General features: G+C 32.2%; 1 protein-coding gene across 2 annotated transcripts in view; it reads right to left on the bottom strand.

Moving 5' to 3' along the window:
- The window catches only part of ELP4 (elongator acetyltransferase complex subunit 4), a 249056-nt gene that overhangs the window by 209714 nt on the left and 11913 nt on the right, over positions 1 to 27429 (bottom strand). For both annotated transcript variants that reach the window (XM_081265001.1, XM_081265002.1), the window contains exon 3: positions 16405 to 16526. In XM_081265001.1, coding sequence (XP_081121127.1) covers positions 16405 to 16526 — 122 coding nt within the window. The remainder of the gene's footprint in view (positions 1 to 16404; positions 16527 to 27429) is intronic.

Here is a 27429-nt window from a genome sequence, read left to right as displayed (position 1 = left end):
TCAAATTAAATGAAAATGTATGTCCACATGAAGATGTGAACATTAATGTTCACAGCGGATTCACTTAATAGTAAAGAAAAAAATGGAAAAACCCCCAAATATCTATCAATTGGAATGGTTGATAAAAGCAGCAAAGGAAGAAACAACTAATACATACAGAAATAGGCTAAGTAAAAGAAGCTGGAAACAAAATACTATAAATTCCATATATACACACGTGCGTGCACACACACATATTTCATATATATATATATATATATATATGAAATATGTGAAATTATAGAAAAGGCAGACTACTGAGATGTAAGCTGATTAAAGGTTGCCATAAGTCAAGTCATGGTAGGAGGAGACTGAGAGAAAAGGAGTACCATTCTGAAGGGATATCAAAACTCATAAAATTATACATAAATGATGCTGAGAAATATCACATGCATGAAATAAAAATGGTTTATTACATATATGCATATGATTCTTTTTGGGGGGATAAAACACACACATCTTCATAGAAGTTAATTCCTTTGAAGGTGAGAGAGGAAGGTAAATGGAATTTGAAGCTTGTCCATTGAACCTCATCTATGACATAAATTACAGAAAAGAGAATGTACACTATTTATGAATTTCTTATGTAATTAAAATTTAATTTTAAGAAGCAAAAGGAACAATTAGAAAAAAATAATTATTGAACTAATGATACAGTTTTCCAAATTGAAGAAATATAATAAGGATGAAAGAAAAACAGACCATAAACACACACTGTAATGCCATTTCATAACTCCAGGGATAAAGGTAGGACCCTAAAAGCTTGAGAGAAGAAAAATATACTAACTACAAATAAAAAAGAATGTAGATTAGATAATATCTCAGCAATACTGGATTTTAAGACACTGGAACAATGTTTTCAAAGATTGAGGAATGCTGATACTGAACAAGCACAAAATGCAGGCATTTTAAAGGCATATGGTATTTCAAAAGTTTACCTACTTACAACTTCTAAAATTATTCGAAGATATGACTTAGCAGTATAAAGAAGGAGCCCATTAAAGAGGAGAAAGCATAAAAATAACTGTAGCTCCTTGTAATACAATAATATTACACACACACACACACACACACACACACACACACATATATAATGGTGACAGATATTTGAGAGTGGGTAATTAAAATACACAAAATTCAGGTTAAAAAATGAGGCATATATTCACTGTATTTCATTGATTCTATGGCTGATTTTTTTTTCTTCACACGTTGCCATCTCTGAAGTCAGGATCCATTTTACAATTGATAATATGTAATAATCATTAGTCAAGTAGAAGATACTAAGTTATCATTGTCCGCATATGTAAAAACTTGTTTGTTACTCTTGGTGTGCAAGCAGCCAAATGTAATTCTTCAATGTTTTCAACCAACAGTCCATGAAAGGGTCAACTAAAGAAGAATATGAACAATGACCTTTAAAAATTTTCCCACTGATACACTTCCTGAGAAAATCAAGAAAACATCTGCAACAATACTTATAGGATAGATATTAATGTTTTGGGACAAAACCTGGGTGCAATGTTGCAGCACATTTAAGAAGTACTGCTTCGCCAGTGCTCTTGATGATACAGAGAAAAGTATGCAAAAAGTGCAAGTGTAAAGATCCAAGAATGGATGTCAGTAACAGTCAGAAAGTGATGCAAAACAATAGTATTATGAATGTAAAGAAGTCTAAGAAAACTTTCAACAAGAATTTTAAATAACTGTAAGTGAAAAGCAACACTTTGTCCTAGTTTATGTAGTATCTTTTTTCCTCTTAATGGCACAAAAAATAATGATGTATATAAAAGCATGGTATCTTATAAGCATCTCAGGTCTTATAAAATATGGCATTTCTTTGGTAAGTGAGCCAAATTCCCCTAACATTTCTGTTTCTATGCACTACATCAATATTTAACAAAACTTCTTTCTCATATGGTATGCCTAAATGTTCTCATTCTAGAAATATACATAGCTATAATCTATGTGCACATCTGGTTACTCTTCAGTATTTTTACCATCCTTTAGTCCAAAAATATAAAGAAAAATACCTAAAATTTGGTCTATATAAATTAAGAATTATCAGTAACAGGCTGAAAATACCATCTTATTGGTAGAGTACTTCCTTAGGACACATGAGGCTCTGAGTTTGATCCATACCAGTGGGGGAAAATTAATCAGTAATGTGGTTTTAAAATCTTGAAAGTAGAGACCTATACTAGAAACTGGATTTTAACATTTCAGTATTAGATCATCCTGCATCTCTGAAAAAGAAAATGCATTATTTGGAAATTTGATTTTAATGGTTTCAATATTAATATTTATAATTCAAGTGAAAACAACAGAAATGATACCTTGAGGGGACGAGAAGAATTATTGAGGTACTTTTGTTTTATACTATTCAAAGATTTACTATGTAAGAGTTTGTATGCAATAAGTTATCATATTTGGAAACACTGAAACTTTTGAAGTATGCCAATATTATCTATTGTGCTTACTGTTTACTCATTGCCTCTATCAGAGATGATCACTGGTGTCATTTTATATCATTGTTACAATGTTTCTAATCAAATGAAACAGTTATTTTGATTAAAAATCTCTATTATAACAGAATGCTAAGAACAATGTTCAACAATTACAGCTGTCAATCACATATAAGGATTGACTCTCACACTTCAGAAAATCCCAGCCTTTGATTTCTAACCCAGAGGACAAACAAAACTATAATATGACTGTTGTAGCCTCCTTTCCTAAATAAGAGTTTTAAAATTTTGGTTCTCGTTTGCAGAAAAGTGCTTTTAGCTCTCCTATTAGTAACTAGGAATAAATAAAAATTTAAAGCAGATTTCATTTCATAAGTTCCATACAGAAGATAGGATGGAAAGAATAAAATCTCTCTTAATCAAGTGAAAAAGGTTAGAAAAATAATATGAATAAAGAAAATGGCATGGCTCTGGGCCAAAAACAACAGCTTTTCTAATTAAAAAAAAAAATAAAAACAACTATATGAAACCAAACTACTAAAACCTGCCAATGTCAGAATATACTCCAGTATGGAAGTGTATTTATTTTTTCACTAGAAACATTTCTCTTTATCCATAACATGCTGTAAATGTATTTCTTTTACTTTCAATTCAGGTCTTTCTGTACTTACTGCTATATTATTTTGTGGTCTTTGTTTTGGCAGATGCACAAGCAAAATCTGATTCCAACAGTTTGACCCTTCTCACTTTTTATGTTCTCTAGGGCATAATAAAACCCAAGATACAATCCCTCAGCAGTTAATGAAGCTTAACCTCACACCCTCTTAATTACCAATGCATTACACCAACTATGGGCATCATACTCCTCTCTAAGCTATTTTACAATTCAGCAGAAGTACTACTGAGCTATTATGTAGCAACATAATCCATGCAGCATGAGAAATCCTTCTTAAAAATAAAATCTTTTGATCCTTGCAGGTTTTGGTAACTGTATAATTAATACTACTTAAGAATTATCCATGTATCAGTAAGTATATTATTTTGTATCAGTAAGTATATTACTTTGTTGATTTTGGAGGTTTGTTTTTGGCAACTTTTATTTTGTTAATGTTGGAAACAAGAAAAAAATCCAATGATATTAATTACCATGATTTAAATATATAACTGTTCTAGATGTCTGAGTATCCACATGTAAAAGGTTTATTTTCTACATTATTTTCATTAAAAATATTTAAAAATACAAAGCAGTGATGATTTTAGTTGTTAAGAGCATTCAGAAAAATGTCATACAATTGCACAAAGTCAAAAGGTCTGAGGTTGAGTTGATGTTGCATAAAAAGATTTTTAAACTCACAGATTTTAAGATTACTAATTATCAAATTAACTTCTTTCCATAAAGAAGTTAATTTCCATGCATAACTCAAACTAAATTCAATATAGATCATAAAACATCTTAATTTTCTTCTTAAACAAAAATGTGGCAAAATTACTGCTATTATAAAAAAAGGTGAAAAACACATCACTTGGCACACAAAATTGTTTAAATAAAACTCCTAAGCTATTGACAAAAGGATGCTTTTTATGTGATAACTACATCAATTACATTAGTCTAAAATTAGAAAAAGAAATCAGTCATAAAAATGTTGTTCTTGATTTTTTAAAAATTGATTCCTATCACATTTCTCTTTAACATGTAAATAAATACTGTGTTAAGAAAATTGGATAATCTTTTGTTTTTTTTTCTTCATTGAGGTAGAGGAAAGTAGGAAGATAACATGAAGAATAGAAAAATGGAAGTTTGCATAAAGTATGCAGAAATTAAGAGGGAGAATTATGCTAAATAAGAAAGAAAATAGTATCTTCATTTAAACATGCATCATAATCTAATTATTTAAAAATATTTCATTGATCAAATGTTTTTTATGTATGAATATGAAACCCATCATTTTATATGACTGAGATGACCACTAAAAAAAAATTACATTCTAAAAGTTACATTCTTAAAAGTACCAATCCCAGAAGGATCTCAAATCACTTTACTCTCATTAAAAATATTACGGAGTTCTTTTCAAATCTGGCAGTAAGGTTGGGAAAATGAAGCAGAGATGGATTTATATTCCTTATCTGGGCCTAGCAACTATAAATACTAAACTATTATAAATAGCAAAACTTGATTAAGGCACATGATTTTAATATAGGGACATGAATGGCATTGGCTTAAAAGAAGGTTGAAGGGAATTTGCACTGCATTTGTTGGCATTCTGATATTATTGGCGTCCATGTTATTTTCTTACACATATAAAAATTAAAATTATCAAGGTTTAAAAACAACTTTCAGGTAGTTTATATTCATTATGTTAATTTTCCTATATATATATATATATATATATATATATATATATATATATATAATATAAAATCTGTATTACATATTGTTTTAAAAGATCTTCAAATAAATTCCTTAAGAAGAGTCAGAATAGCAGCTATTATGAATTCAAACAATAATATGTGTTGGGGAGGATGTGGGGAAAAAAGCACACTCATACACTGCTGGTGGGACTGCAAATTGGTGCAACCAATATGGAAAGCAGTATGGAGATTTCTTGGAAAATTGGGAATGGAACCACCATTTGACTTAAAAACAGAGTACCACAGGGACACAGCCACATCAATGTTTATAGCAGCACAATTCACAATAGCTAAACTGTGGAACCAACGTAGATGCCCTTAAATAGATGAATGGCTAAAAAAAAGGTGGCATATATACACAATGGAATATTACTCAGCAATAAAAGAGAATAAAATCATGGCATTTGCAGGTAAATGGATGGAGTTAGAGAAGATAATGCCAAACAAAATTAGCCAATCCCAAAAAACCAAATACTGAATGTTTTCTCTGATAAAGGAGGCTGATTCATAGTGGGATAGAGAGAGGGAGCATGGGAGGAATAGACAAACTCTAGATAGGGCAGAAGGATTGGAGGGAAAGGGAAGGCACATGGGGTTAGAAATGATGGTGGAATGTGATGGTCATTATTATCCAAAGTACATGGAAGGATAACCCATATCTCAATAATAACCCTAAATGTTAATGGCTTAAACTCACCAATTAAGAGTCACAGGCTAGTAGAATGGACACAAAACATGACCCAACAATATGCTGCCTACAGGAGACGCATTTGATAGGAAAAGACATACATAGACTGAAGGTAAAAGGTTTGGAAAAATCATATTACTCATATGGACTTCGGAAACAAGCAGGAGTGTCCATACTCATATCAAATAAAATAGATTTCAAGCCAAAGTTAATCAAAAGGGATAAAGAGGGACACTACATACTGATCAAGGGAACCATACACCAACAAGACATAACAATCATAAATATATATGCCCCAAACAATGGTGCAGCTATGTTCATTAAACAAACAAACTCTTCTTAAGTTCAAGAGTCTAATAGATCAGCATACAATAATCATGGGAGACTTCAACACACCTCTCTCACCACTGGACAGATCTTCTAAACAAAAGTTGAACAAGGAAACTATAGAACTCAATAACACAATTAACAACCTAGACTTAATTGACATATATAGAATATACCACCCAACATCAATCAGTTACACTTTTTTCTCAGCAGCACATGGATCCTTCTCAAAAACAGATCATATATTATGTCACAGGGCAAGTCTTAGACAATATAAAGGAGTAGAGATAATACCATGCATCTTATCTGACCATAATGGAATGAAACTGAAAATCAACGATAAAAGAAGGAAGGAAAAATCATGCATCACTTGGAGAATAAACAATAGGTTACTGAATGATCAATGGGTTATAGAATACATCAAGGAGGAAATTTAAAAAATTCTTAGAGATAAATGAAAACACAGACACAACATATCGGAATCTATGGGACACACTGAAAGCAGTTCTAAGAGGAAAATTCAATGCATGGAGTTCATTCCTTAAAAATAGAAACAACCAACAAATAAATGATCTCATATTTCATCTCAAAATCCTAGAAAAAGAAGAGCAAAATAACAGCAAAAGAAGTAGAAGGCAAGCAATAATTAAAATCAGAGCTGAAATTAATGAAATCGAAACAAAAGAAACAATTGAAAAAATTGATAAAACTAAAAGTTGGTTCTTTGAAAAAATAAATAAAATCGACAGACCCTTAGCCATGCTAACGAAGAGAAGAAGAGAGAGAACTCAAATTACTAGCATACGGGATGAAAAAGGCAATATCACAACAGACACTTCAGAAATACAGAAGATAATCAGAAATTATTTTGAATCCTTATACTCCAATAAAATAGAGGATAGTGAAGGCATCGATAAATTTCTTAAGTCATATGATCTGCCCAGATTGAGACAGGAGGATATAGACAACCTAAACAGACCAATATCAACTGAGGAAATAGAAGAAACCATCAAAAGACTACCAACTAAGAAAAGCCCAGGACCGGATGGGTATACAGCAGAGTTTTACAAAACCTTTAAAGAGGAACTAATACCAATACTTTTCAAGCTATTTCAGGAAATAGAAAAAGAGGGAGAACTTCCAAATTCATTCTACGAGGCCAACATCACCGTGATTCCTAAACCAGACAAAGACACTTCAAAGAAAGAAAACTACAGACCTAAATCTCTAATGAACCTAGACGCAAAAATCCTCAATAAAATTCTGGCGAATCGGATACAAAATCATATCAAAAAAATTGTACACCATGATCAAGTAGGATTCATCCCTGGGATGCAAGGCTGGTTCAATATACGGAAATCAATAAATGTTATTCACCACATCAATAGACTTAAAAATAAGAACCATACGATCATCTCGACAGATGCAGAAAAAGCATTCGACAAAGTACAGCATCCCTTTTTGTTCAAAACTCTCAAAAAAATAGGGATAACAGGAACATAACTCAACATTGTAAAAGCAATCTACGCTAAGCCCCAGGCTAGCATCATTCTGAATGGAGAAAAATTGAAGGCATTCCCTCTAAAATCTGGAACAAGACAGGGATGCCCTCTCTCACCACTTCTGTTCAACATAGTTCTCGAAACACTGGCCAGAGCACTTAGACAGACGAAAGAAATTAAAGGCATAAAAATAGGAAAAGAAGAACTTAAATTATCACTATTTGCAGATTACATGATTCTATACCTAGCAGACCCAAAAGGTTCTACAAAGAAACTATTAGAGCTAATAAATGAATTCAGCAAAGTGGCAGGATATAAAATCAACACGCATAAATCAAAGGCATTCCTGTATATCAGCGACAAACCCTCTGAAATGGAAAGGAGGACAACCACTCCATTCACAATATCCTCAAAAATAATAAAATACTTGGGAATCAACCTAACAAGAGGTAAAAGACTTATACAATGAAAACTACAGAACCCTAAAGAGAGAAATTGAAGAAGATCTTAGAAGATGGAAAAATATACCCTGTTCATGTATAGGCAGAACTAACATCATCAAAATGGCGATATTACCAAAAGTTCTCTATAGGTTTAATGCAATGCCAATCGAAATCCCAATGGCATTTCTTGTAGAAATAGAGAAAGCAATCATGAAATTCATATGGAAAAATAAAAGACCCAGAATAGCAAAAACAATGCTAAGCAGGAAGTGTGAATCATGTGTTATAGCGATACCAGACTTCAAACTATACTACAGAGCAATAGTAACAAAAACAGCATGGTATTGGTACCAAAACAGGCGGGTGGACCAATGGTACAGAATAGAGGACACAGTAACCAATCCACAAAACTACAACTTTCTTATATTTGATAAAGGGGCTAAAAGCATGCAATGGAGGAAGGATAGCATCTTCAACAAATGGTGCTGGGAAAACTGGAAATCCATATGCAACAAAATGAAACTGAATCCCTTTCTCTCGCCATGCACAAAGTTAACTCAAAATGGATCAAGGAGCTTGATATCAAACCAGAGACAAGGCATCTGATAGAAGAAAACGTTGGCTACGACCTACAGACTGTGGGGTCGGGCTCCAAATTCCTCAATAGGACACCCATAGCACAAGAATTAATATCTAGAATCAACAAATGGGACTTGCTCAAACTAAAAAGTTTTTTTCAGCAAAAGAAACAATAAGAGAGGTAAATAGGGAGCCTACATCATGGGAACAAACAAATCTTTACTCCTCACACTTCAGATAGAGCCCTAATATCCAGAGTATTTAAAGAACTCAAAAAATTAGACAATAAGATAACAAATAACCCAATCAACAAATGGGCCAAGGACCTGAACAGACACTTCTCAGAGGAGGACATACAATAAATCAACAAGTACATGAAAAAATGCTCACCATCGCTAGCAGTCAGAGAAATGCAAATCAAAACCACCCTAAGATATCATCTCACTCCAGTAAGATTGGCAGCCATTATGAAGTCAAACAACAACAAGTGCTGGCGAGGATGTGGGGAAAAGGGTACACTTGTACATTGTTGGTGGGACTGCAAATTGGTGCAACCAATTTGGAAAGCAGTATGGAGATTTCTTGGAATGCTGGGAATGGAACCACCATTTGATCCAGCTATTCCCCTTCTGGGTCTATTCCCTAAAGACCTAAAAACAGCATGCTACAAGGACACTGCTACATCGATGTTCATAGCAGTACAATTCACAATAGCAAGACTGTGGAAGCAACCTAGATGCCCTTCAATAGACGAACGGATAAAAAAAATGTGGCATTTATACACAATGGAGTATTACTCTGCATTAAAAAATGACAAAATTATAGAATTTGGAGGGAAATGGATGGCATTAGAGCAGATTATGCTAAGTGAAGCTAGCAATCCCTAAAAAACAAATGCCAAATGTCTTCTTTGATATAAGGAGAATAACTAAGAACAGAGTAGGGAAGAAGAGCATGAGAAGATGACTAACATTAAACAGGGATGAGAGGTGGGAGGGACAGGGAGAGAGAAGGGAAATTGCTTGGAAATGGAAGGAGACCCTTAGGGTTATACAAAATTACATACAAGAGGAAGTGAGGGGAAAGGGGAAAATAATACAAGGGGGAGAAATGAATTACAGTAGAGGGGGTAGAGAGAGAAGAGGGGAGGGGAGGGGAGGGGGGATAGTAGAGGATAGGAAAGGCAGCAGAATACAACAGACATGAGTATGTCAATATGTAAATCAGTGGAAGTGTAACTGATGTGACTCTACAATCTGTATACGGGGTAAAAATGGGAGTTCATAAACTACTTGAATCAAAGTGTGAAATATGATATATCAAGAACTATGTAATGTTTTGAACAACTAATAAAAAAAAAAAGAATTCATCTTTTCCTCAAGACAGGTATTTCTTTCTTCATGACTATTACCTATCTGGCATGTCATTACAAAAAAATATTTAAATTTAATTTGACAACCAATCTTGGTAAATTATGAAATAACATTTAAATTTGTTTCTGAAAATTATTTTGTTTTTCTAATTTATAAATATTAACACATTCCATCAAAATTATAACATAAAATCTTACCATTTTCAAGTTCTAAACAAATGGGTGTACATATATGTATGTCATTTTTATTCCATACAAAATCACTCTACTGGGAGGTATTTAAGTATTTTAATATAAAATGTAATTTTTTACTATTTTAAAAAACATTCATAGAAAGTTTTCTTAGAGAATACTCATCACTACATTTGAGATGATTAGAAAAATTTCTTTGGATAAAAAAGTTAACTGAAAAATACTTATATGTGTTCTTAAAAGCTTTAACAACATCATGTATATTGTTCTATAGGATTTTCTAAGGGATGTAATTTTTCAATGTTACATCTTGATACTGACTTCTTTAAGAAGCTTTGACTACAATAGGCATGAATATGTTTTCAAAGGATGATGGATAAATTGCTGGGTGGTTATATAATGTATTGTAGGCAGCTGATGGGGTTTTTATCCTTTACTTGTCTTTTAGTTATACAGAATTTTAAGATAATTATGGTCTCTAAGATTGTCTTTTCCCTTTTCTTGTACCAGAAATATTTGCCTTGGTTATAGGTTCTACAAATCTCCAATTATATATCATAAGATTAAAACTAAGCAATTATAGCATTTTTTTCCTACATTGTATCTTTAAACATTGTGAATGCCTTGTTTTTGGTCACTCATTGTTGAACCCTTTTAATAAAAATGAAATTTTAAGCACAACCATTATTGTGTTGGATATATCAAAAGCCTAGGTAAATATTATATAGAAAAATCTATTTATTTCTAGTAGTATTTAACATCAAATTTTATATAACAAAATTGCTTTGTTTATTCTTCTCAGAAACAAACTAGAAATGTCTTTGGACTGGTATTATGAAGAATATGAATAATTTAAATTTTTATCAGTCATACCTTTCTAATCCATTCTATTGTAAACATGCATAAATACTAACTGGACCACATTAAATATGTATGTTAACATCTCTTTGTATTTTTTCACAGGAAAATGAGAACGAGAAGACTGTATTAAATTAAGTAGACATGTATTCAGAGCAGAGCTGAATGAAATACAAGCCATGAATATTTAAAAATGAATTGCTAAATCATTTTATTTAAGAAAATGTATGTGTACATAAGCTTTGGTCACTTTCAGTAGCCATCTATGTGATTTTATTCTAAAGGAAATAAGGGCATTAAAATCAAAGGAGATGCATTATTATTATTATTATTATTATTTTGGATATTGGGGATTGAACCCAGGGGCCCTTTACCACTGAGTTGTATCTCCAGCACTTTTTGAAATAAATTTTGAGACAGGGTCTTCCTAAGTTGCTGAGGGCTACATTAAGTTGCAGAGGCTGGTCTTAAACTTGTGATCATCCTGCATCAGTCTTTTGAGGAGCTGGGATTACAGGCGTGTGCCCTTCTGCTTGGCAGAAGATAGGGTTTTCATGAAGATCACACACTGAACTTTATGGTTAATTTAAGATTTAATTTTATTGAATATATTATTTATAAATATGTAATTATCATGTAGAGCAAATTTTTTAGTTAAAATAGAAACAACATGTTCTAGGCAACTCATAAAGAGAAAAATAAAATTTTAAATGCAGTATGAGATTTGCAATGTTATATAAGTAAATCTACTGCTAAAGAGCATTATGTTTTTATGGCAGCGATTATAATAGCTTTGATGACACATTCTAAGTGCACAAGACAATGCAAATGGATGTGATGAAGTATTCCTAATTCAAAACACTTATGGTAGAGGACGGTGTTATGAGGGGTTAAAGAGAGGGAGAAACGAGGAAAATGGTTAAAAGGTACAAAAATTTTAGTTATAAAATGAGTTAGTTCTAGGGTCTAATGTCCAGCATAGTGACTATAGTTAATAATACTATATTGTCTACTTAAAATTTACTGAAAAAGATTTAGTGTTCTCTTACATTAAAGATGTAACTATGTGAGGTGATGGGCATGTTAACTTGACTGTTGTAATCATTTCATATTGAATACTTGTTATCTTACATCTTAAATATATATATTTATTTGTCAATTACATCTCAGTAAAGATCAGATGGGGCAAGAAAGCCATAGAAAAATTAACAACTAAAACAAACCAAAAAATATCTATGCTAGTCCAGAGCAAGACATTAAGACATTAAAAATTATAATAGAATTCTATAGAGAATTTGTGTACATTTTTATATGTATATTCAGAGATTTACTGTAAGAAACTAGACTCAATGAAATTTATGGAAACGACTTGCAGAGTGAGTTAGTTGGCAGGCTAGAGACCCAGGGATCAATGGTATGGTTCCAGTTGAGGTCCAAAGGCCAGAAGGCTGGGACAATGAAGATGTAGATCCAAACTGAAGGCTGGCAGGCTTGAGATCCAGGAAAAACTAATGTTTCAGGTACAGTCAGAAGGCAAGAAATAGCTAATATCCAAGTTCAAAGCCAGTCACACAGAAAAATTCTGTTCTATTCAGAGAGGATCAGCACTTATATTTTATTCAGGCCTTTGACTGATCAGATGAGGACCAATCGTATTAAGGAGGCAAGCATCTTTCCTCAATTGATCATATTGAATTCATCCAAAAAACACTCTGAGAGGAACAACCTGAATAATGTTTGACAAAATACCTTGGCACCAAGTTACATTAAAATTAACTATTACTATTAAAAAGATATTGTAATTTTATTATTTTCCTACACTAAGGAAATAATATGCAATAAACATTTACTTGCCTATCCCATTGTAAAAGGCAATAGAAATATAGCAATGAATAAAACAGAGGAAAGGCTCTGTCTTCAAGGTGAATACACAGTTAACAAATATATAAGTAAATTATAAAGTATAGGTGATGGTAGGCTGTGGAGACAAATAAAGCAAGCAAGAGAACTAAAAAAATCTGGGAAGTGGGATTAGGGAATTTCAACCTTGTTAAGGTTAGGATCTGCTGAGATAGCAACATTTGACCAAAATCTGAGAGAAGCAAAAGAGTTCTTAGTAAAGACAACAGCAGATACAATGACTATAATTTTGAAGCATGCCTATCAGGCAAGGAAGCTCATACACACAGAATAAAGTTAAGAGATATTAAGCAGTGAAGGCAGGTACTAAATGGGGAGGTGAGAGCATTTTAGTTAAGATCTTGGAAATCATTATAAGGACTGGGGTCTTTGCCTTCTGGAGAGTTCTGAGTGTAGGTAACATGATCTGACTTACATTTGAAGATCACTCTAAATATTTTGTTAAAAAGACATTGAAGAAAAGAAAAAGTAGAAGCAGGGAGGCCAAAAATAAATAAATTAGGCTCAAAGTAATGATAATTTAGGTTAGAAGTGGGTATATTTGGATTTCCTGAAAACTGGTTGAGAAGAGCAGGAGAAAAAGCATTAAGGATGAATCAATGGTTTGTGGCTTGATCAAATGGAAGAACTGAGTTGCCATTAATTGAAAAGGGGAAAGATTGAGCAGGATATGGTGGCACACACCTGTAATCCCAGCTACTGTGGAGGTTGAGGCAAGAGGATTGCAAGTTCTAGGCCAGTCTCAGCAATGTAGTGAGACCCTGTCTGAAAATAAAATGAAAACGAAGAGGCCCTGAGTTTGAAAAAAAAGAAAGAAAGAAAAATTAAAAAAGAAACAGGTTTGGGAAAAATAGGAGTTTGGTTTTAAATAGGTAAGTTTCAGATCTCCAATAGACATAAATAAGATACATAGTAAGTGGCTGGATATACAACTTGGTTAACAGTTGGATATGCAATAAGCAGTCAGAATACAGGGTCAGTCCATGTAGATAAAAATTTGAAAGTAAAAATGAAAAAGAAGAAAAAAATCATCAATACACAAATAATCTTGACAACTTTTGAACAGGATGTGTTAGCAAGATAATGAAAATAAAAAAGAGTTCTAAGGTCTGAGTACTGGGACATTTGCACCCTAAAATTGAGAAGATAAGTAGGCACTAACAAAGAAGACTGAACAAAAAGTAGCCAGTGAGGTAAGAGGACATCAACTGTGGTATTCTGGAAAACAAGGGAAGAAGTGTATCAGGGAAGAAGTGATTAATGACATCAAGAGCTATTAGTAAGCAAAGTTAGATGAGGTTTAAGAAATTACAAGAGTAATCACAGTCTTTTAAATAAATTATACAAATATTATCCACATCAGAATTGGCAGGGAAACCAAAGAAAAGGGAAAGAAGTACGATGACATTTTTCCTCCCAAAATTAGAAATCTGTGTCCCAACCAAATTTCACATCTGTTAATCATAAAATTGGGATGACTGCATATTTTAGACGACTTTCACAGGGTCAGGTGTTATTCTTATTTCGTGAAAGGGAAACCAAGGTACATAAATATTTAAAAATAGTGAGACATGAATCATACGTTTTTATTAATCCTGAAATCTGACTTTTGTTTTTTGAAATAGCTTTATTGAAATATAACTGATACACAATAAATTGTCCATACTTGAAGTGTGTAATTTGGTAATATCTTAGATATATCTCTCTGAAACAATTAACATGATCAGGATAGGAAATGCATCCATTACCTTCTAAATTTTGCTTTATTATCTCCTTCCACCACTAGCCCACTTGCAAAATTAGAAACAAAATGTTTTCTATTTACTCACATAATGACTATTTCCAGGGCTCTTGATCTCTTTGTTTCAATACAAATATCCCCTTGATATAATTTTGCTTTAATGTGAAAAACTATTCTTAAAGTATAGGCTTGAGGTGATGAATTCTTTCCGATTTTAACATCTGAAAAAATATCTTTAGTTTGCTTTTGTAATCTTTGTTTTTGAAAGATGCCTTTGCTAGGAAAATTCTGAACTGTCAGTGAACTTTAAAAATATTATTTAAAAGACTCCTATTCATTGTTTTCTGGCTTGCATTGCTTATAACCAAAGTCTAACATCATTCTCATATTTTCTTCTGTCTATGTAATGTCTTTTTTTTTCCTCTAGCCACTTTCAAACTTTTCTCTTTAATACTCATTTTAAGCAATTTGATTATGATTTGTCTTGATGTTGTTTTCTCTAGAACTTTTTACACCTGGGGCTTGCCAAATGCATTAGAATTATAGGTATACATGTTTCATTGTCTTTGGAAATTCTTCATTCCTTATTTCTTCAAAAAAATTTTTTTGTACTATTTCTTCCAGGTTCAAGTGCTCCCAATCACTTATCAAAGCACTTCAAGTATCCTATTGCTCAGTGACACAATAATTGCTTTTTACAATCTATTTTCCATGTTTCATTAGGATAATTTCAAATGGTGTGTCTTCAGGTTCCCTGATCTTTTCTTCTTCAGTGTCTAAAATGTTTTTAATACTTTCAAATATATTTTCATTACACATTATAGCCTTCACCTCGAAAAGGTCAACTTGTACTTATTTTTATATATTCCATGCTAAATTATTTCTCTAGCTTACTGAATATTTAAAATACAGTCATAAAAACTTATATTCTTATTTATAATCCTATCATCTGTGCCCATTTCTTTTGTAAGTTGACTTTTATCCTTATTATAAGTTGCATATTCTCTTGATTCTTTGCATGCCTATTAAATTAAAAAAAAATTTTAGTTGTCAATGGACCTTTATTTATTTTTATTTATTTATATGAGGTGCTGAGAATTGAACCCAGTGCCTCACACATGCTAGGCAAATGCTCTGCCAATGAGCCACCATCCCAGCTCCCAATTAAGTTTTAACTGGGTGCCAGATATTGCATATTTTGGGGTGCTGAATAATATTATATTGCTATAAATATTTTGGGGTTTTGTTTTATTAGGTAAGAACAGAATAAAGTTTATAATCTAAATGGAAGCCTTGGAATTTATTTATACGTGCTTATGCTAAGCAGAATGGTACAATATTAAAAATATCCTATAATTTGCTGATTATACAGAAACCATTGTATCTTTTGTTCCACTATTTGCTTTAATTCATACAGTGATTTCCTATACCTTTATCTAATATTTTCAAGATAAAAGTTAAAATTTCAAGTTTTTTAAAAGAAATTCTTAAGGACAACAGTTAAGTCATACTTTGTGAGCACTCAAGAAAGGATTACCTTTGAAAAAATCTGCTTCAGAAGTAGTAGTTAATATGAAATAGATTATGTCAAAATGAGAAAATCACAATTAGATAAAAAGAATTAGAGGATATTTCTCTCCTTCAGTAAGTTGTTTAAACTGGATTTTTTTTTTAAACTATTAAGCATGACTTTTTTGAGTGCCTGGTCCAACAATTTTACTTAATGTGTTTTAAACAGTTTATCTTGATATGGATTTTAAGTTAAAAAATTGTCTAGGAACACTAATTTGCTTGCATAACATATTTTGCTTACATATAAAATCAATCTTTTGTGAAATATCCAAAATGCAATACTGAATTAATATATTATACCTGTAAAATGTTAGCAGGGTCTTCTTTAGCAGATGCAACCAACAAAACATGCCCATTGATGAGTCCTTCTGCCAGAAAATACTTGAAGAGCAACGATGAGTAAACATCATATTTATCCTCCTCTGTTACAAAGAAAAAAATTATTGTCAGAATCCTATAACACATCAAGAACTCTTACATTTGTCTGCAATGCTTTCTCTCTGAAACAAGTATATGAGATGGGGCAAGAATTTATATCTTCCTAAGACAGAAGACAATTAGACAGACTAAGAGACCTGTGAACACACCCAATGAGAAGTAGATACTTCTAACAGAGACTTTTTGACTTCAAACATCATTCTCCAACTACTACATCACTTTCATAGCCACAAAATTTAGCGGATTATGTATGATTATATCAAAAAAGGCAGAGATATTTTCCTTTTACTGAGATACAGTGCATTTTTTCAGGCACTCTGCCTCTAAAATAGCTATTATTTCCCACCAGTCAGTCTGTAAACTTACTTCAATTCTTTCATGTCACAATAATTAAGTACTTAATATACCTATCCTGGTGATTATATTTATAAAATTTAGAAAAATACTATTATTCCCATTCTGGTTTTGGATTTAAAGTCCAAATACTTTGAAATTGAAGATTTTAATTTGACAGAGTCCTTAAATTTGCACTAAATGCTTTCCCAGTAAACTATCTTTTTGCTTTTTGTTACTTACTTTTCCTTCCTTATTTATGAATTTTAAGAATTAAATGATGATTCAGGAAGTTTCTTGGACACAAAACTGTGTTATATTTTTCAGATTTCATTCTAAAGTGAAAATAGATTCAGTATATCTTTGTTCTCTTAATATTGTTGATAAACAACATGCCTACACTTTTATGTCAGCTTTCTTTCCTTTAATAATTGAACACAATACTAACAAGAAATGCAGGCAAATTTATTGCACTGTCTTAAATGAGAATAGTCATTAATAACTTTTTCAACAAATATTAATTAATTGAATTCCCATAATAGACTAGGTATCACTAATATCTGTTAAACTTACACTATGAAAACAATTCTAAGGAGATTGGAATTTGTGGTAATGACAGAAGAGGTCATTGTGCAAAATCACCTACAACTGTAATTATAAACCCTGGACAAAATTCCATTAAAAATAGTCATTAGAAGCCGCTGAGAAGCAGGTACCAAACCACAGTAGAATTTTGTTTTGAAAGACAGTGATCCTGACATGCAAGAACTTTTAAGCTTGTGGCTTTTTGACACGATGTTCCTAATTTCCCTTGGTTCTGGCCATAGGATAGAGTTTAGATTTGTCCAAACAACTGGAAAGCTCAGGGAAAAATCCTAAAGTAAGAAAGCTCAAGGACAGACACAAAAATATGATTATCAACCATGCTCAAATCCCTGACTGAACACTAAATTAAGCATGAGTGAGAGGAAGAAACAATAGGAAGAAAAAGGAACACAGGACAAATACAAAAGATATAAGTCTATCACATAAAATTGGCATGTCTGTAACTTCTCTGAAGGCACATGTTCCCCCAGTCTGAAATCAGCTTGGACTGTAAAGTTGTATTGCCTTGAGTTGTCAGAAGACAGAATTCACTGCTGAAAAATCAGAGAAAAAAAATAGTCTTCGAAATCTGAATGTGAATTCTGTTCAAATATTTAGCTGTCCTAAACTAAGCAAGTGCATGGGGGAACCCTATGTAACCAGATCAAAAGGACAAACTCTTAAAAGCTGGAAAAACTGGGCAGAGATGTTATCTGCTATATAATATACTGAATAGATGTCATCTGCTCCGTTAGCATACTGAAGTTAATCATTTAAGTCTAGGCAAGTTAATTATTAAACAAGCAGAAAAAGGATCAAAACAGAAATCCTCAGAAAAACACAATAGATTGGAAGTCACAACCAACTATGCAATATTTTCAATGTTCTAATTTTCAATACAAAATTACTGGATATGACCTCCTAAGGAAAAATAGTCTATAGAAACCAGCGCCAAACGAACTCATGAGTTGAAATGAACAAAAAAAAAAAAAAAAATACTTCACGGAAACTATTATACGTCCAAAGCATAAAAGGAAAATATGGTATCATTAAGTGAAGAAAAAGAGAATATCAACAGAAAAACAGAAATTATAGGAATTAAAAAAATATATTTGGAGATTTTATTATACTGTTCTTAATAATTGGCAGCACAATTAGAGAGAAAAATCATTAAAGAAGTAGAAAGTACAAATTACTACATCAATTACCTTAAATAATTAAATACAACATATAGATGCAGAATGTATATATATTCCTTTGTAGTGCATCTGCGATGTGAACTAAGATAGACCATATGCTAATTCAAAACACAGGTCTCAATAGATATTATAGGTGCTGGGGACTGAACCCAGTGCTGCATGTGTGTTAGGCAAGCACTCAACCACTGAGCCACAACACCAACCCAACAATAAAATATTTAGAAAAACTCCAAATATCTGGAAATCGAAGCACACATTTTTAATTAACTGTGGCTCAAACTTATATGAAAAGGGAAATTAAAAGATATTTTAAATTAAATGATTATAGAAATAAAATATATGAAAAGTGGGATTAGCTAAAGTGTATCTTAGAAGAAAATAAAACAACTTAAATCTATTATCTAAGCTTCCATTTAAAAAAGTTAGACAAGGGGCTAGGGATGTAGCTCAGAGGAGGGGTGTTTGCCTAGCATACATAAGATTCTGGGTTAATCCTCAGTACCACTAAATAAATAAATGGAAAAATAAAAAGCCAGACAAATAAGCTCATATAAAATTTAGATAATGTTAATGATGAAAGTAATTAAGAAAAATCAGTGAGAAGAAAAACTGGGCTAATAACAAGGAGATATAAAACCAAAGACACAAAAAATTAGTTTCATGAAAAGATCAATAAACTTGATATACTTTCGACTAGATTGACCTAGATAAAAGAAATAGGCAACAAATAATCAGTATTGGCAATGAAATGGGAGTTTCTTTTTTTTTTTTACCAAAGATCTCACAGACATTAAAAATATTAAAATAGGTATTATGAACAAACAACTTTATGTCAAAAAGTTTCATAACTAGAAGAAACAGAACAACTCCTTGAAGTTTTCAGGTAATTGAATACAATAAAAAAGCAGTAAGCCAGAATTAAATTCATATTTAAAATTATCTTCCCCCATGCACACTTCAGACACAGGGAACTTCATAAATAAAATATGAAATTTTTAATCAAACATTTCAAGAAAGAAATAATACTAATACTTAACAAACTCAGTAAGAAGGAAAAGGAAATAATTCCCAACTTATTTTATAGGCACTTTATTAACTCTGATAGAAAAACCAGAAAAAGTAAAACAAACAAGTAACCATTATCTTTATTTACAGAAGGTATTATAACAAATTCTATATGTACTCTTTTAGAAAAAAAGGAAAGAAACTCTTCCAAATTCATTTTATGAGATCAGTGTGACCCTAATACTAAAACTAGACCAAGACATCACGGGAAAACTACAGACTAATGTGCCTCATGAATCTATATAAAAACAATGGTTTTAAAAGTATACAACTAAATCCAGTAAAAGAATAAAATAATATGGGTATGATTAAATGAAGTTCATCACAGATTTGAAAAATTCATGTATCACAATAACAAATTAAAAAACTAAAGCCATATAATAATTTCCATAAAGCAGAGACATTTAACAAAATCCAAAAGCAATTCATAAAAACTTTTAGCAATTTAGGAATAGGATTGAAACTTTTCAACCTAATACACAGAATTTACAAAAATCTATAGGTAACCTCCTAATTAGTGGCAAAATGGAATGCGTTTCTCCTGAGATTAGAAATAATTGAAGTATATTCACTCTATGACTTCTAATTGATGTTGTACAGAAGGTTTTAGCTACATAATAAGCCACTAAAAATAAATAAAAGTTCTAACACTTGGAAGGTTATCATACACTTAGGAAATCTTATGGCATCTACCAAAAGTCTAGTAAGATAATAAATCAAGGTTATCAAGGTTGTGGCATGGAAGGTTAGTATATACAAAGCAACTGTACTTCTATATAGTAGTAACAAATATTAGAATCTGACAATTTTAAAATTCTACTTACAATTGATTCTCAAAACATAAAATATTTTGCAAAAATTTACCAAAGTATATGCTTGAAGTACTACATTGAAAAATACAAAAGATTCAGAGAGTAAAAGAAGATCTTTAAAAATAGAGGGACAGATCATGTTCTCAGAATGGAAGATTAAAATTTATTTATAGATTTGATGGAATCCAAATGGAAATCCTAGTAAGGTTTTTAGAATATAGACAAACTAATTTAAAAATTTGCATAGAAATCTAAAGGTCACAGGGTAGCCAAAAGAGTTGAAAACAAACATGGAGGATTTACTATCTCATTCCAACACTTACTATACAGTTACAGCAATGAAGTCAATGTGGAATTGGCAAAAGGGTTAAAAATATAGATCAACAACACAGAATACAGAGTGAAGAAATGAACACGTATAGAAACTGAGTTTTTAACAAAGGTGTTAAAATAACTGTTTTTCAACAAATGGCAGTGGAATAACTGAATAGCCATATACCAACAGCAAAAAACAACGAAACCTCAACCTTACTTCTTACTACACTCAGTAAGAAAAACTAGGATCTTACCTGTTAGACTGCTACTCAAATGTTAACCAGAAATGGATCACAGACCTAAATGTAAAAACTTGAAATAAACTATTAGGAGAAACCATAGGGGAAATCTTTGCAACTTTGACACAGCAAAGGTTTCTAAGGACATGAGAGTAAGAATCAAAAAGGTAGGGGGAGATTAAACTTCATGAATAATTTAAAAAATTTGCTCTGAAAAGATGCAATTATTGGGGCTGGGGTTATGGCTCAGTGAGTGCTTTCCTAGCATGTAAGTATATATATATGTAAAAAACAAGCCACAGAGAAAATACTTGCAATCAATATATATGATGCAGGATTGGTATTATTTATTTATACATATATTATATTATATATACATATATAAATATATATTAAAAGCATACTTTTAATTGAATAAGAAAAATATTCAAATAAAATATAAAAATGAGCAAAAGATTTGAACAAACCCTTCACAAAATAAGATACATGAATTGCCAACAAACATATTAAGAGATATTCACCAGAGTGAAACAGGAAAAAAGGCAAATTTAAAACATTGAGAAGCTATTACATTCCCATTAGAATAGTTAAATTTTAAATACAAATGATGATAAGGATGTGAAGCAAAGTAAATATTCCTTCATTGCTAGTGGCTATGTAAAACAATATGTTTTGGAAAAGAGTTTGGCAGTTTCTGATGAAGTGAAAAGTACACTTACTATAGGACCAAGCAATTTCATTTCTGTGTATTCATCCATTTACAAAAGCAACCATTAAAATGGAGGTCAGTATGAATCAGTAATGTAAGGAATAAACCAGATACTAACATTTTTAATTTCTAACATTTTTACAACCTAGAAAATTTAAATTAAAAAAAATTCACCATCCTCACAGAATCATTTTTAAATTTTTTTCTTATATTTCCTTTCAGTACTTTCTTTGTGTATGTTTTCTTCCATTAGTTATAATTATTACTAAATTTTATATTATGCCTTTTTAAATTTAATTTCACCTGCTTCATAGTATCATGTTTAAACATGGAAATATAAAGGTGTCTCAAACTTGATATGTCCAAGATGGAACTTAGTAACTCATTATTTTCTTTCATCAAATGTGGTCTTCTTTCAGTTTTCGGAAAGCCATGATTTATCCTTATACCCACCCGCCTTTACCAATGCAAGTCTTTCCTCATCCTAAAATTTCTATTGAATTTAATTTCAAAGTATTTTTGGATTTGTATTACTTTCTTGCTTATCAATGTTTTTCTCCTAGATGTGCAACTACCAACTGTTGCCTGGATAATTGCAATTGCTTTTTATTTCTTTGCATCCATTCTAATCCTCTTTCAACTTAGTACAGTAGTTTTCCCCATTATCTGCAGTGGGCATTTTAAGAAATCCAGTGAATGCCATAGAAAGTACCAAATCCTGTATGTGTTTTCTATACATACATACCTATCACAAAGTTTAATGTATAAATTAGGCAGCAAGAGATAAACAATAACAACTAATAGCAAAATCAAACAATGATTGCAAAATATACTGTAATAAAAGTTACATAAACATGGTCTCGGTCTCTCTCTCTCTCTCTTCTAAAATATACTATACACTCACATAAAGGAAGTATTTTATGGCTACTTGTTGGCATATCCAAATTGCCAGTATTAAAAATGTTATACCTTGGGGCCACTTATTAAGTAAAATAAAGGTTACCTGAACACAATCATTGTGATACTATAATAGCCAATTTGATAATCTAAGTGGCCACCAAGTGACAGATGGCAGGTAGTGTATAAAATATGGATACATTGGATAATATCTGATGGTTCCTCTCCTAAGCAGTAAGGAGTGAATGCAGCACATGATTCTATGATGCTACTCAGAATGCAAGAAATTTTTAAAAATATGTTTATTTATTTCTGGAATTTTCCCTTTAATATATTCAACTATTGTTAATTGTGGCTCTTTGTATAGAAAGTAAAACAATGGGTATGGGTGGTTTACTGTAGTGACTTTTCTAAAATAAAAACCTGATCATTTCATTTCCTTACTTAAAACGTTTTGGTGATTTCTCACTGCTCTTAGGAGAAAAAACTAAATCCTTTAACTTGGCCTACAGGATCTGCATGGTTGTGGCCAAAGTGTAGAGTTCAATGTAAATAAACAAAAATATTTGTCTTAAGAGTGGTATAGTAACATTGCTATTTGCCTCTTTTAAATGTACATAACAGCTATTTAACAACTTTTTAGTAAAGAACAAAATAAACTAATTAGAAAAACAAAAATATCTGTAAAGGTAAGGGCATATATCATAAAACCCCTAAACAAAGCAGTTAAGCCCCTCTAGATCTTGTGTTGCCTCCTTTCTCAATTCTTCCCTTCTGTATGTTATACACCCCAGGCACAGCAAACTACTTACTGGTACTGGCCATATTGCTTCTTGCATCAGGATCTTTACATACATTTCTTAACTGTTTTGGTAACTTATTTGTTCAAATTCTTCCACAAGAGTCTTCTGAGAGGCTTTCCTTAAGGCTATATGAGAAAACTAGCATGCTCTGCAACACATTGAAAACCTCTACATAGCTTCTAATACACAATATTGAAATTTTTGCACAAAGATAAAAGATCTACATGGCAGAGAATGCATCTTATTATATTCCTAGTGCTGGGCACACAGTATACATGTATTTAGTATTTGTAGAATTAATTAAGAAAACAAAACAAATGAAAATATTCTCTTACAAATCAGTGAATATCATTTCTTACTACAGAAGTCCAAATGAGTACCCTATTACTTCAAGACTGACTCAAAGTCACCTATGACTTTTTTACTTTTTCGTACTGGAGGTTTAACCCAGGGGTGCATTAATACCTAACTATATTCCCAGCCCTTTTTAAATTTTTTAAATTTTGAGACAGAGTCTCACTAAGTTACTTAGAGCCCTGCTGAGTTGCCAAAGCTGGAGATCTTCCTGTCTCAGCCTCCCAAGCTGCTGGGATTATAGGCATACATCACAAAAACCAGAACCAATGACTTTCTAATTGTCAATTTTCTGGATATTTAAAAATCCTTATCTTATTTATGCATGGCAGCTATTACCATAGACAATTTTCTTCTTGAAACCCTCTTCTTTTCTACCATTAATCCCCAGTTTTTATAGTACCCTTCCCCATTTCTATAGCAAGTCCGTATATATATAAGAAGAGTTTATATGGAGCTTTCAATTTTTGGCATATAAAATTTGTATGTTTTTGCCTTCACTACTTGAAACTATACACCAAATCTTCTTACCCCTTAATGAATCTGGCACTTGTATGATTTTCTTACCAGTGTAAGTTACTAAAAGTTGGAAAAAATCAAATTTAAAACTTCAAAATTCAATGCAAAGCTTTCCTCCTCTTTCAGTGTAGACTCAAGGCTTTTGGCTTGAAAGTCTTAGGAAGAGCAAGGCAGGTAACGAAGGAGATCTGAAGTAGCTCTTTCCCCAAGTGCTCTCTCCAAGCCCTAGCTCCTGTTATTGAGAAACTAGAGAAAAAGAAGGAATAAGCTATGTATAATTGCTCGTCTTGCAAAAAATGGGAAATGTCCCTAACCTCACTCTGATTTGGTCCAATTATGTTGGCTATTTGAAGCCTAAGAAGTGATGGTGGTTTCCATGTAGGTGGTAAAGCAGTGTTTTCATGAGTGGTACTGCTTCATACTGGCCACATCTGTTACTACAGAAGAACCCCTCAAAGAAATAGAATCTAGTATTTTGGGAAGGTTATACGCAAACTCTTCTTTGGAAATGTTAGCTAACACTATCATTATTATAATCTATTCCAGCAGGCAGCCCTCTTTTTTTCAATATTAGAAAGAAGAAACAGGGGCTGGGTTGTGGCTCAGTGAGAGTGCTTGCCTAGCACATGTGAGTCACTGTGTTTGATCTCCAGCACCACAAAAATACTAAATAAACAAAATAAAGGTACTGTGTCCATGTACAACTAAAAATATTTTTAAAAAGGAAGAAAGAAAGAAAGAAAGAGGAAACAGTCTTAATGTTTCAGAATATCAACAAATCCTAGGAGATATGGGCAGTCTTCCCCAATAACTCTTTTATTCTGCATAATTAACTTTGACAGGCTTACAGGTTCTGGAGTTTAGCAAACAAGCAGTCAGGAAACAAGAATGCCAGCCACTGCTGCTTTTAAGCACCCTCAATATCATGGCTGATGCCCTTAGAGTTGTAGTCCCTTACTTGCCTCACTTTTTGTCATGAACATTGTACTCATGCTGTCTCTAGTCTGTGACTTATTTCGCCTGGTTCTGGTAGTGAGGATGGTGAAGTTATCAGAAGTGGTTGCTAGTTCTTTGGGCCTGTAAAGAAGTATCTAACCCTAATATTGGGAAAGGGGAACCTTAAAGCTTTGTCTTCCTTTCTTCACTGTGGACTATAGTTATCAGTGCTGGGGTACTTGATATCCTGTTAAAAACTGAAAATAGCTCATTTTATTGAACACTAACCATATGCTAAAAACTTCAATATACTTCTCATACATTGATTTACTTAATCCTCATAATAACCATGAAAGATATATGTTATTCGCCCTTTTCTTAAAGATAAAAAGTCTTAGACTGCTCAGAATCAGATGCAAATTATACTTTAAAAATATAAAGTTATATACAAATTTGCATGTAATTTCGAAGAATTAAGAGATTCCTTAAAGTTCTATCCAGGGATCCTCAAGAATAAGCCTGAGCATTTTGATACAGACCCATGACATCATTAAAATGTTCATCATATAAAACAGCTAAATAATGTTGAGAAATCCTAAATCTTTTTATCAATCTTAAGTTTCCTTCCTTGTCTTCCTCTCTGACTCCTTCCTTCCTTTTACTGTGGTAGGAATTAAACCCAGGGTCCCATACATGCTAGTGAAGTATTCTGAACACTGAGTCACATTTCCAGTCCCTCTAGCCTAAATTTCATACCAAATATCCAGCTGTTTAGGTGAATGACTTGGGTTTTCTACTGGTACCTAAAACTCATTATGTTTAAGCTGAATTTGATATTTGCTCAATTTTTTCCTTTTCTGACTTCACCTAATGCTATTAATTCCAAACATTTCCAGGCCAAAAATCTGGGAGTCATCCTAGCTTGTGGCTCTCCTCCATCTCCCACAAGTATAATGTAGCACAGAGGTAGAACTCGACTTTCTTGGGAGGAATGTATGAAAAAAAGAAAACTGGAAGGAAATGGTGTTTCGTATCAGAATAATCTAAACATAATTAGTTAAAATTCAAAATAATATATATATATAAAAGATGAAAAAACCAGAAATTGTTATTCCACAAAATATGTTATTCCACAAAAATATGGTTGTAAATTTTTGACTAAAGTATTAAAAGTATGGTAACAAACATCACTTTATGTTTAAGGCAGTAAGTAGTTTTCATAACTTCAAGTTTTATTTCTGTTATGCGTCTTCCACTATTCTTTCTTAATTAATTGTGCAATATATTCCATGATCACTTGTTTTACAACTATAAATTAATTGTCTTTAGCAAGTGTTATGGTATAGATATAAGTTGTCCCTCAGAAGTTCATGAAAGACAGTGCAAGAAAGTTTAGAGGTGACATGATTGGGTTATGAAAGCCTTAATTAGTGCATTAATCCCGGGAGGGATTGAGTGGATGATAAATATAGGCAGGAAGGATATGCTAGAGTAGGTGGGTCACTGAGGCATGCTTTTGGGGTATATATTTTATCCTTGGTGAGAGAAGTCTGTTTTCCTGTGAGCATGAACTGAGCCACCTTCCTCCACCAGGCTCTTCTGCCATGATGCTCTGCTCACTTTGGGCACAAAGCAATGGAGTAAGCTGTCTAAGGACTGAGACCTCTGAAACTGTGAGTGACAAATAAACCTTTCCTCCTCTAAAATTGTTCTTGTTGGGTGTTTTGGTAACAGCAGCAAAATAAAGCTGACTGAAACAGCAAGCTTTTCACATAAATCATTTATTCATTCTGTCTCTTCATGATTCCCATGATCAGAGTTCACAGTTTACTAAATAAGTTAATTTAAATAAAGTATAATAAGTACTTGATAAGGAAATAAATACAATAGAACTATATAGAAGGAATACTGAGAGTGGGCAAGTAGAAGAGGAAAGAAGTAGCAGTTATAAAAAAAGACTTTCTGGAAAAGAGAGTGGAGATCTAAAAAATAATTGAGTTAGGAAAAGAGGAAAATAAGAAGTAGCTAGAAAGAACATATGCAAAGGTATGGAGAGAGAGAAACAGAATAGCACTTACATAGAATTAAAAGCTTAGGGTGATAAACACAAAGCTTGAGGAA

Source organism: Spermophilus citellus (assembly GCF_964194105.1).
Source record: "Spermophilus citellus genome assembly, chromosome: 2".
Taxonomy (NCBI): Eukaryota; Metazoa; Chordata; class Mammalia; order Rodentia; family Sciuridae; genus Spermophilus; species Spermophilus citellus.
This window is presented reverse-complemented; position numbering and strand designations above follow the sequence as displayed.